This window comes from Haematobia irritans, chromosome 2, assembly GCF_050003625.1.
Source record: "Haematobia irritans isolate KBUSLIRL chromosome 2, ASM5000362v1, whole genome shotgun sequence".
Classification (NCBI taxonomy): domain Eukaryota; kingdom Metazoa; phylum Arthropoda; class Insecta; order Diptera; family Muscidae; genus Haematobia; species Haematobia irritans.
The window spans coordinates 89,861,907-89,874,775 of record NC_134398.1 but is presented as its reverse complement, the minus strand read 5'-3'; the positions used below and the strand labels follow the sequence as shown (position 1 = coordinate 89,874,775).

At 36.4% G+C, this 12,869-nt stretch overlaps 2 protein-coding genes across 2 annotated transcripts; both read left to right on the top strand.

Moving 5' to 3' along the window:
* Positions 1-2,062: 2,062 nt before the first annotated feature.
* LOC142225726 (uncharacterized) lies at positions 2,063-11,288 on the top strand. Its single transcript, XM_075295557.1, has 2 exons — positions 2,063-2,564; positions 10,312-11,288. The coding sequence occupies exon 2, from the start codon at positions 10,333-10,335 to the stop codon at positions 11,203-11,205; it is 873 nt and encodes a 290-aa protein (XP_075151672.1). The 5' UTR covers positions 2,063-2,564; positions 10,312-10,332; the 3' UTR covers positions 11,206-11,288.
* Positions 5,005-10,251, top strand: LOC142224750 (uncharacterized). Its single transcript, XM_075294537.1, has one exon. The coding sequence runs from the start codon at positions 5,005-5,007 to the stop codon at positions 10,249-10,251; it is 5,247 nt and encodes a 1,748-aa protein (XP_075150652.1).
* Positions 11,289-12,869: the final 1,581 nt, after the last annotated feature.

Genomic DNA, 12,869 nt, shown 5'->3' with positions numbered 1-12,869 from the left:
CCTTGTCATTGAGCTTAACATGGAATCGGGCAGCACTCAGTGATAAGAGAGAAGTTCACCAATGTGGTATCACAATGGACTGAATAGTCTAAGTGTGCCTGATACATCGGGCTGCCACCTAACCTTACCTTACCTTACCTTGGTGCTAAATAAAATACATTGGCCTTGAAGGATCTCTATTAAAAATAAATGGATTTGAAAATCAACACGTTTACTTTAATTGTACAGTGTTCTTTTCTATGATTTGAATGTGATGACCATAACTGCTATATATACTGATTTTTCCCCATTTTTTTGTAATTGTTGAAGATTAGTCACTTTACCTCTTATGGCCAGTTTCTCATCCTCCGATTAATTTTAAGCGGAGGATAGACCTCCGATTAGTAAAATTTTTGTATGGGATCAGCTGTTTTATCGACACGATAAATAATAACAAGACATTGAGAAACTGGCCCTTACCAATTTCCATTTTTTACATTTATTTTTCAATTGTTCGATTAATAAAGTCTAAAAAACTTCTTCAAAAATTAAACACTAAACTCGTCGCTGGTAAATTTAAAGGCGACAAAAAGCGACGATGTTGGCGACAAACAGCGACACCAGGAATACCGATTTTCTTCGATAGCAGAATATATCGACGAAAGGAATACCAATTAGTGGCGACTGACGAAAAGCGACGGCGAGGGCGACTTCAGGAATAAGGGTGAGGAAGAGACAAACGCTTTAGAATTCCGTGAAAAATTTCCAAGGGCCGTGAAATCGATAATAGACCACCATTATGTTGACGATTTCGTTGATAGTTTCGAAAACAAAAGCTGTGGAGGTCGCCATGCAAGTTCGAGAAAAAAAATCTGGCAGCGCTATGCCTGAATAGTTGTGTGTATCTGAGCATCTGATCACTAATCGCATATTACCTTGCTATATTGTGCTGGCAGCTGATTACATTGTTTGACGTTTATTTATTTGGTTGTAAGCTGTTCCGATCGTATGAAATTCAACCATAATTACAATTATTTTGCTGAAAATCAATTAAAATCAATTCATGGAGTGCAGTCTGGTTACATAACACCATTATCGCTGTGTGGGCTTATTGCTGAATTACAATAACTGTCTTATTTTTCTCTCCTGCTTTGTGCTTTTTCTTCTTTGACCTGCCTGTTGTTGTTTGTTTACATTAAATATGCCGGGTGGTTCTTCCAAAGTTATTTGTGGATCCTGCAATGGGACTGTGGCAAAAAATGGAAGTATTCAGTGCAGAATTTGCTCTTCTTGGATTCATGCTTCATGTGCCAATCTTACTGAAAAGGATTTATCAGCGATTAAAGCTATTAAAGCTTTTACATTTATTTGCTCATCTTGTATAACCAAGCTTGACAATGGTGAAGTATGTCAAACTGCTGTTGGTGAACCTTGCTGTGGCTTTAATGAAAAATTTGATCGCTTCCTAGTTGAGTATAAAGATGAATCCAAATCTATTAAGGCTGCTCTAGTTGATATTACATCTAAGCTGTCATCCTTGAGTGAAATGAAGACAGACATATTAGATTGCAAAAAGCGCATTGAAGTGCTATCCTCGTCCAATGCTGAACTGAAGGCTGAGATAAATGTGCTTCACCGTAGACTTAATCGAGCAGATATCATTATTGGTGGCTTGCCTGAAAATTTGGATAACTTGGAGGCTGTTGTTTTAGCTTTGGGTGATGTTTACAAAATTAAACTTTCGACTCACGATATTTTTCAAGTTTGCTATATGCATAACCGGAAACATGTTTTGGTCAAATTTAATTCAGTCAAGATTCGTGACAAAATTATGTCGGAATATTTCAAAACCCGTTCACTTAAGATTCGTTATATTATTAATGGCGAAGGCAATGATATTGATATGAGAATCTACCTTAATGACCATCACTCTCCAGCTGCTTCTAATTCGATTTGCAGACAACTTCTTCGTAAAAAATTGGTCACCAAATTTAAAATTTTGAATTCTGACTGTTTATGCCACATAAACACCTAAATTTTCTTTGAATACATAATATTTTTTCCTTAATGCATTCCCTATTGGGATTTTAAGAATGGCCAATTGCCTTAAAGATACATCTGAAAATGATATCGATAAAATTTGATAACAACATGAATTCACCACATTGTCAAACAATGTCAAAGTACAATTTCCGCAGAAGACTAAAAAACCTCTGTTCTATTCAAATTTACAATCCATACTGGTAAGACCTTTACTCAGAAAATAAATCCTGTATTATTCCACACATCTGAAATCCATTTGTGTTTTTATTCTTTTCGTTTCATTCTCTGATTATTGGTTTCTTTCAAACTCCTAATATCATCCGGAGTACAAAGTCACCTACTATTCAAAATAGTTGTGAACTTTGTTTTGGCTCATGAGATTCTCCCTCCAACAGATTGATTGCTCCCACATACATAAACATTTTTGGTCCAGTTCGAGACGGATTCTATCAACTCTGTGATTGGTGTACTCTCTGAGAATTCTGCTCCGCATCACTGCTCCATACCATTGCTCCACTTACCTGCACTCATCATATTAACAGGTTAGTTGACGTTTCCATTTTTTCTCTATATCATTATTCAAGTGCTATTCGGTGTGATCAAGACAATAACGCAAGAAAATTAGAGGACGCGTAATTAAAAAATATTAGTAAAGTTTGTGCATAACAAAAAATAAATAATTCAAGAATAGAAAATTATAGTCAATATTGCGAATTTTTAAGTTAGAACGGAAAGGAAAATCAGACAAGTACACAAAAGTCATCCTATTCATTTGTCTTGCAAAATTCCCAATTACATTAAATGCTATCAAAAGAGATTTGTTACTTTGCTTTGGTTTGCTGGTTGAAAATTCTCATTTAAGGAGCGATATGAATTATCTTCTTGACTTAAGGAATACAGAGGAATTATTCGCCTGGAAAATTTATTGGTGAGTCGCAAATCGCGAAAAAAAAAAAAAAGAAAAGTCATATTTTTTGGGAAACGTGTTATGTTGTCTGCATTTACAGCCTTTTATGAATATTAATGCATGTGACAGATGCCTGTTATAATTCTAACATGGCTCTGTAATTATATTATGCCTATGCTTCCTACTTTACAGCGATCCATATTCACCTCAAACTCCATCACCCATAACTCTCTCCCATTCTATTTCAGTATTCTTTTTTATTATTGATTAATCCCGTTTTTCCATTCCTTTTGATTTAACATACATCCCCATAAGCTCCCTGCACTATCCCCAAAGTAACATTTTGGCTCCCTCACTTCTATTGTATTCTCTCATTTTATACATTACCCCTCTACTCACCCTCTTCAGATCCACACCACATCGAAGTGACCACATTATACTTAGTTACAGTGCAACCTCTACTTCTAATCCTAAACATATTTACTTTTATTTTTCTAAATTTTCCATATTCTTCCATTTAATATTGTATCAGTTTTCTTTTTCTAAATTTTATTCTGCTTGTGCGATTTAATTGATTTTTCATTGTTTCATATTCATAAAAAGTATAATCGAAACCTACTTTGATTAGGGAATATCGTTCCATAAATTCTTTCTATAATTTCCTCTGGCAGTTGGCACAGATATTTAAGATTTATATATTCATATTTATATATCCATTATTTAATTAATTTGCATGATACTGGTAGTTGTTTATTTTATTGTTTCTTGTGGCATTATCGTGATGGACGAGGTCATACTGTAGAGATTTTGTTCATCGCTCTATTCCCAAATTCATGATACAACACCTCTTTACACACTGAACGAAAAAAGCCTATTGGTATACAGGAAAAATTAATGTTCTGGTGTATCTTTAACCACTGTATTCCGAATTACTCCTTAGATTAACGGAAAAACTGTCTAAAAGCAGAAATTGGAATCATGATCATTTTTACCGTGTACTAATTTATGCTTACATTTTTTTTGTAATCGTATGAAAATGGTTTTGTGCTTTAGTGTATTGGACTGATCATTGAGTTATGTACCGACGATTAGCCCATAAACATATTTGTGATAAGCGGAATTGCACTGAGTTGTAAAAAAAAGGAAATGAAATAACGTTGGCTATAAAAAAAAAAAAATAAATAAATAAATAAATAAAAAAATAATAATAATAATAATAATTTGATTTGTCAAGTTATATTTTCCATCAACTTTTAACGAGATTTTTTCTTCGGTGTACGCATCACCACTTGCACTCCAGTCTCTCACACTCATTCCCATTCTCTTATCACCCATTCTCTTATCATCCACTCTCTTACCATCCACTCACTTCAACTCACACCCACATTCACACTAGCCCTAGTCAGTAAATTATTTCTCTCGCTCTCTTTATATAAATCATGTGGAATGTATTTCATCGGAGATATGTTTTGATATTAAATTTTTGGTGTTAAATGTTTATGAAACAGCTGATCTCACTTTGATGCAAATGAATATAATTTCTGTGTTTACCCAACCGCGTATAAATTGTATCTTTTGAATATCAATATCTCACGCTCAAGGTTGTAAAGTAGTAGGGTTGCCAAAACACGTTTTTAATTTTTTTTTTTGTAAATACCCATTTTTTATCGGCGTTTACTACAATATGCTATTATAGTATTTTACTTTGGGGTACGTTTCTACATTATTCCATCAATCCGAGAATATATATAAAAAAGTGAAATTCCATGATCAATGCTACTTCTCACATATATACCCCTGGAAAAACTATTCATAAATCATTTGAATGGGGGCATATATATTTAAATACTGAATTTCACATTGTAAATTTGTTTTCTGATTTTATTGTATTCTTTGTAAAATCCTTATCTATTCAAGGCTATTATTAAGCCAACATTTTGTATTCGGTGATATCATCGCAAAGTTTCAATTTCTCATTTTTCATTTCCATCCGGAAAAAGTTCAGACTCGAATCCACTTCTAAATTTTAATAATAGTTAAATTTTTGATTGGAATTTATTCTATATTTTTTCGATATGTCTCTTAATCGTTTTATACGCGTTTCTGACCGATTGGTGGAGTTCGAAGCCCACCTTAATGATAAGAATTCCCCTTTAACATCGTCTTACATTATCGAGACTCATATGGAGGAAATAAAAACTCTGTGGGCAGATGTTAAGCTCACTTATGATCAATGTCTCCAGGATATCGATGAGGATGATAAAGAGGAGAAAGACGACGATGTGGCTTCCGAGACGGAGACGGTGAAGGGGAAATTCAAAAGCGCGTATGGGTCATTTTGTCGGTGCAATGCACTTTTACGTGAAGCTTTGCATGAACAGTCTCTCTCCAGAGGCACCCAGCCAAGTCCTCAAATTGTTTTTTCACACACTCCTAATTCGGAACCCATAAATGGGTTCAAGTTGCCGCCATGTGAGATCCCAATCTTTGGAGGTGACTTTTCGGCATGGCCAACCTTCAGGGACATCTTCAAAGCAGTTTGCTTAAATAACCCAAGGTTGAGTGCTGTTGAGAAATTGTTTCACCTCAATCAGAGGACGAAAGGGGAGCCGCATGACATAGTTGCCAAGTTCCCTCTTACAAACGATAATCTCGACGTGGCGTGGAAAAGTCTTTCAACGCGATACGAAAATAAAAGGGTTCTTGTTAACATCCAATTGAAAAATTTATTCGCTATTCCAGCTATTTCGTCCGAATCTGGAGCTGCTTTGAAAAAGCTCCAAAGAGACATGAATACGTGTATTTCACTTCTGAAAAAACACGATATCCAGGTGGATACTTGGGACCCAATATTTACGTTTATATGTTCCAATCGTCTTCCAGATTCCACTTTGACGTTATGGGAACAGACCCTGTCAGACAAGACCATTATTCCTAAATGGTCTGAGATGGACTTGTTTTTAACAAATCGACATAAGACTTTAGAGTCTGTTTCGGAAATTAGGAAGCAGGACCCGAGCTCTACAAGTCGGTCAAAGCCTCCACCTGGTAAATCCAGTAATCGGGACAATTCGTCACATGTCAAATCATTCCAAAACAATGTTTCAGAACCAAAATGTAGATTATGCCCAAAGGATAACCACATTATCCGAAAATGTCCCAAATTCCTGAAAATGGATCCCAACAAGAGATTTGCTGAAATTAAAGGCAGTAATCTTTGTATAAACTGTTTTTCGAAAGTACACACAGCGAAAACATGTACAAGTAAAAATTCTTGCCGTATCTGTGGTAAGAGACACAATACGCTACTCCATAGACCACAAAATTTCCAGCCTACTGACACCAATTCTAATGCAAATGCTACACCGCTTCCATCTTCCTCGAGTTCTTTACAGTCCACTAATTCATCGGGCAGCGGTATAGTTCATTCGTGTTTCACTTCGAGTTCTAGGGGTGTCTTATTAGGAACGGCAGTAGTGAAAGTTTGCTACAGCGGCTTGTCCTATACGGCTAGAGCATTAGTCGACTCGGGTTCAGAAGGGACTTTTGTTTCACAAAAACTTTTTAACATGTTGAAACTTCCTTTTCGACGTACCAGCGCCAAAATTTCTGGTTTAAATAATACTATTTCTGCGGCGGTACAAAAGGAATGTTCATTTGTCCTCGGTTCCAATATCGATGAAAATATAGAAGTTTTCACGACGGCACTTGTCGTGCCATATCTCTCCGGAAATCTTCCATCAAGCTCGTTTGACACTAGTTCACTTTCAGATCTGCCCACAATTCCCCTCGCTGACCCAAGATTCTACGAGAGTTCCAAAATTGATATCCTTTTAGGGGCAGATATCCTTCCGTCCATTTTGCTTCCTGGCCTCAAGCGACATATTTGTGGCTCTCTTATGGCCCAGGAATCAGTATTTGGATGGATACTAACAGGACCTATTCCAAACACTGCAACGAATAATTCTCCTATTGTTTCGTACTTCTGTGAAATCTCACTTGATAAGGAGATTTCACGCTTTTGGGAGGTGGAAGACCTTCCCAAGAAGAAATTTGCTTCTTTATCTGATACATACTGTGAAGAATTATACAGTCGTACTACAAGACGGAATAATGAGGGGAGATATATTGTATCTCTCCCATTCAAAGAATCATTTCCAAGAGATATCAATATTGATCGATCTCGAAAAATTGCAATCGCCCAATATTTTCGGAATGAGGCTCGTTTAACTCGTACACTTTCTTTTAAGAATGAATACGATAGCGTCTTGGAAGAATATATTACCCTTGGTCATATGACAAGCGTTACCCCTAATACAGATTCTGATAATTCCAAAAGCTACTATCTTCCGCATCATGCGGTTATTAGGCCCGAAAGCGTTACTACTAAAGTCCGAGTAGTATTTAATGCTTCGGCCCCAACATCCAATGGGGTAAGCCTAAATGATATCTTGCATACTGGTCCCATTTTACAGAATGAGCTCATAATACTCATTCTCAATTGGCGGTTGTTCCGATTTGTATTCAATGGCGATATAACCAAAATGTATCGCCAAATTCTTGTCGATCCCACACAAACGTCCTTCCAACGTATACTTTTCCGAAAAGATCCACAAGATCCTTTAGAGACGTTTGAACTCAAGACAGTCACTTTCGGTGTAAATTGTGCGCCCTATTTGGCGATCCGCACCATTTTACAACTGGCAGATGATGTCGAGGCTAGGTATCCCAAAGCTAGCAAAATTCTTAGAAGCTCAATGTATGTGGACGATGCTTTAGTCGGCTCCCATACAATTCCCGAAGCGGTTGAGTCTAGAAACCAGCTGATTTTAGCATTGAAGTCAGCAGGGTTTCAAATGCGGAAATGGACTTCAAATTCCAAATCCATTTTAGCTGACATCCCATCTTCTGATTTGCTGAATGCTGATTTTTTAGAATTTGACGATTCTAGCACTGCCAAAACTCTTGGCATTCGTTGGAATGCTCGGTCCGATTCATTTTTCTTTGTTGTCCAGGAATTTCCAACCACTTGCTCCTACACGAAACGGGAAGTATTATCCCAAATTTCAAAATTATTTGACCCAGCAGGCTGGTTAGCTCCATGCATCATAGTGGCTAAGATAATTATGCAACAAGTGTGGATTGATGCTACGGGGTGGGATGAAAAGTTGTCTCCAGAGACTTTGAAAAAATGGATAGCCTTTCAATCCGACTATTCTCACGTAAATTCCATCAAAATTCCTAGATGGTTCCAATATTGTCCTAGCAGCATCGTACAACTTCATGGGTTCAGCGATGCTTCAGAAAAAGCATACGCTGCGACCTTATATATCCGTATAAAAAATAATGAGTCCGTAAGTACCCATTTGGTAGCTTCTAAAACCAAAGTTGCACCAATCAAGACATTGTCGATTCCACGACTAGAATTATGTGGCGCAACATTGCTAGCTGAAATGATAGATCACATTGTTCCGCAATTACAAATTGATAAATTTTCATTACATTGTTGGACAGATTCCACCATTGTATTATCGTGGTTAGCAAAACCTCCTTGCTTTTGGACTACTTTTGTAGCCAATAGAGTAGCCAAAATAGTTCAAGTAGTTTCGCCTTCAAAATGGCACCATGTTCCATCCGAACATAATCCTTCGGATTTAGCAAGCCGAGGTATTTCTCCACAAGACTTAGGCGAAAATGATCTATGGTGGCAAGGCCCACATTTCCTTAGAAATATTGAGGATAACTTTCCAGTATATCACCAAACAGATGATATCATTTTAGAAAAGAAAAACGTAAAAGTTAACCTTTCCTTTTTCACAAATTTTGAGGATGTTTTAGATAATTTTTCCTCGCTTCCAAGAGCAATTCGAGTAATTGCTTATATGTACCGATTTCTCTATCGAACGCATCCTAAATACCGACAAAGCTTTCACAGGACCAGTAAAGATATTTCTACCTTTGAGGTCCTTTTGGTCCATAATAAGCTCCAAATTATGTGCCAGAAAGCGTGTTATCCCAATGAGTACATGGCTTTATCCGCAAAGAAAAATATCCAAAAATCTAGTTCCCTATTAAACCTTAATCCATTTTTGGACAACGAAGGTATAATGCGTGTCTGTGGTCGTCTCTCGTCTTCACCAGCTCTAACATATAATGAGAGACATCCAATCATCTTGCCTTATAATTCCCAATATTCTCGCCTCCTTGTACGGTTTATCCATGAAGTTTCCCTTCATGGAGGCAACCAACTGGTACTGAAATTAATCAGGTCGCAGTACTGGATACTAAAGGCAAAGAATTTGATAAAAGCCACTATAAATAAGTGCAAGCCATGTGTGCTCTATAGACGTAAATGTCAAACGCAGTTAATGTCCGCCTTACCACCTCAACGATCAGATTTCACTCGCCCTTTTACTCATACTGGTGTAGATTTCGCCGGTCCTTTTGACATTAAGTCATATTCTGGCCGAGCTTGTCGCATTTCGAAAGGATATACTTGTGTTTTTATATGTTTTTCCACAAAAGCGATACATTTGGAAGCCACATCCGAGCTTTCAACTTCCGCCTTTTTGGCCGCTTTTAGTAGATTCGTTTCCCGCCGTGGTTGCCCTTTACATTTGTATTCCGACAATGGGACTAACTTCGTTGGCGCATCCAGGAAACTAGCTAAAGAATTTCTACAAACTTCACAGCAATCTGTCACATCCAATTACGCCCACCAAAATGTTACTTGGCATTTCATCCCTCCAGGGGCTCCACACATGGGTGGTCTCTGGGAAGCAGGGGTAAAAAGCTTCAAGAGTCACTTTAAAAAAGTTGCTTTAAATTTTAAACATACGTTTGAGGAATTTCAAACACTCTTGTCCAAAATTGAAGCTTGTCTGAATTCACGTCCACTTTCCCCTTGCTCCGAAGAGCCATCAGACCTGTCCGCCCTTACTCCTGGCCATTTTTTAATAGGCTCACCAATTCTAGTGCCGATTGATCCGTCTATCGGAGACAATCCAATATCTATTGTAAATCGCTGGCAGAGGCTAAAGGTAATCCATCAGCACTTTTGCTTGCGATGGAAGGAGGAATACCTTAAAGAACTCCATAAGCGACATAAATGGAAACAACCATCTGAAAACCTCCAGGAAAACGCTATGGTAGTTATACGAGAAGAAAATTTACCACCAAACTGTTGGCGTCTTGGTCGCGTTACAAAAGTATACCCTGGGGCGGACAACAGAGTCCGAGTTGCAGAAGTCAGGACTCAAAAAGGGATCATAACCAGACCAATCACCAAACTCGTTGTACTCCCATTTGAAAATACGCCATAAATAGCAATATACCTTATTTATATTTCTGAATTCCTATCAACAACATCTTTTTGTTTATAGTTCCATAAACTCGCTAAGACAATGTCACCTAAAAACAGCAACACCAACCGTTGTGGACAAAAAAGGACTTCTTCATATATCTGCCGTCTATGTAGGCAATCCCACCCGTTGCGGAAATGTAAGCGTTTTCTGAGTATGAACATTACGAAACGCAAAGAGACAGTTCAAAAATATGGCTATTGTACAAACTGCTTGGCACACGAACATTCAGGAAATGCGTGTTTTACTACGACTGGTTGTCGGTTTTGCAAAAAGGATCACCATAGCTTGCTCCATGCCCATCCAAGATTGCAGAATACTCAAAGGAAAAACTCATCATCATCTTCGTCTAAAAAGCCTTCTGTGAAAACTGAAAAACCTACAGTATCTTCAACACCATCGACGGCATTTAACTCAGCAAGCACAACCCTTTCAGCTATACTGAAACAAAATGCGGTCACTCTGCTTCCAACAGCCTTAGTTTCTGTTACTACAAAAAAGGGAAATTGTGTTCTGCGTTGTCTACTGGATTCCGGCTCTAACTCTAGCAGTATTTCTTCTAAAATTGTGGACAAATTGGATTTGACCACCCTCACATTGGAAGAAGAAACTATTTGCCCACTCACCTTGACATCCACACATAACTCCGATATATCTATTGATACTGTTTTGAAGGTCAACAATCGCATATCTATGCATACACCCAGCAAATCTATTCCGCAGTCCTATGTCCAACACTTCTCTAATCTTGTTTTAGCAGATAAAGATTTTTACAAATCTGCCCCTATATCCATCATTTTAGGGGTGGATGTGTATTCTAGAATTATTAGCGAGGGCTTCCTTAATAGAAGTGGGCTACCCACTGCCCAAAATACTATTTTTGGTTGGTCAATTTATGGAATATGTCCTAACTAATTTAATCATTATTATCTAAACTTTTAATTGAATTTTTTGGAATTTTTCTTTTGATGATACTTAACCGAAATAAGCACTGAATTTTGAGAATTAATGCAAACGTGAACTTCCTTAAACTATAATTATAAATTGTATAAAAAAAAGATAATAGTAATAATACTACTATAAATAATAATAATCCTATATATTATCTAACTATTAAATTTAAAACTACAAGTGCATGAAATTAAAAATTGTAACCAGTTAGTAAAATGATTTATACTTGATATGAGTTTTCATTATCAATTTCTTGAAACTAGTAATCAAAACATAGTTTGACAATTTAAAAATTTTTGCAGGCGTACTGCAAGGCGGGCGCTAATGTTTATGCCACATAAACACCTAAATTTTCTTTGAATACATAATATTTTTTCCTTAATGCATTCCCTATTGGGATTTTAAGAATGGCCAATTGCCTTAAAGATACATCTGAAAATGATATCGATAAAATTTGATAACAACATGAATTCACCACATTGTCAAACAATGTCAAAGTACAATTTCCGCAGAAGACTAAAAAACCTCTGTTCTATTCAAATTTACAATCCATACTGGTAAGACCTTTACTCAGAAAATAAATCCTGTATTATTCCACACATCTGAAATCCATTTGTGTTTTTATTCTTTTCGTTTCATTCTCTGATTATTGGTTTCTTTCAAACTCCTAATATCATCCGGAGTACAAAGTCACCTACTATTCAAAATAGTTGTGAACTTTGTTTTGGCTCATGAGATTCTCCCTCCAACAGATTGATTGCTCCCACATACATAAACACTGACAATCTTCGAGTGAAATTGTTACTTCCTGACGGCAAAGAAATTGTACGTAACTTTCATCAATGCACCTTACTTCTCAATAATGGTGCTGCTGTTGTAAATGGCTAATAATTTTCATTTTTATTTTTTTCCTCCTTAAGGTGGGTACTAAAATTTCATTTTTGTATATGGCAATTGTTGTAAACCGTTATTTTAATATACATTCAACTCTTCTTGTTTGAAATCATGTTGGATTCAAGTCTTTTTCAAGTATTTGTGGTTATGTTATACAGACACACATACATGTTGGATATTTAAGTTTAGAACAATATGGTGGAATAGTTTTTGGATTATAATTTTATTCCTGCATTTAATTTTAGTCTTATAGCAAAAAGACTTTTTAGTGCCCTCCTTACTTACCCTTTTAATTATATTTTTTTTTTTTATAATTTTTGATCTCTGCTTTAGAATTATGTATATTATATTTCTTTTACTCTATACTTATTTGCAACACTTGTTCAACAATGTAAAAGTTTTGAAATATATAAATGAAGTGTATTATTCATCATGCTTGTGATCAGTTGTTCTTTTTGGTATGAGATGTACACACTGCTTATAGGACTATTTCATTTTGTTTGGTTCCCCGCCATTTTTATTATTACTTCTTATGATGTCTTTTGATACTAATTTAGGTCCTGTTTTTAGCAATAACATGTACGTTTATTCACTTTTGGACAATACCCATGGCATTTTTAAAGTAGGTCATCTTAACTGTCAGAGCATAAGGCCATCGTCTTATTCATCGAAATTTGATGAATTGAGGTCATTCTTGTTATCCTCTCGATTTGATGCTTTTTGTATTTCGGAGA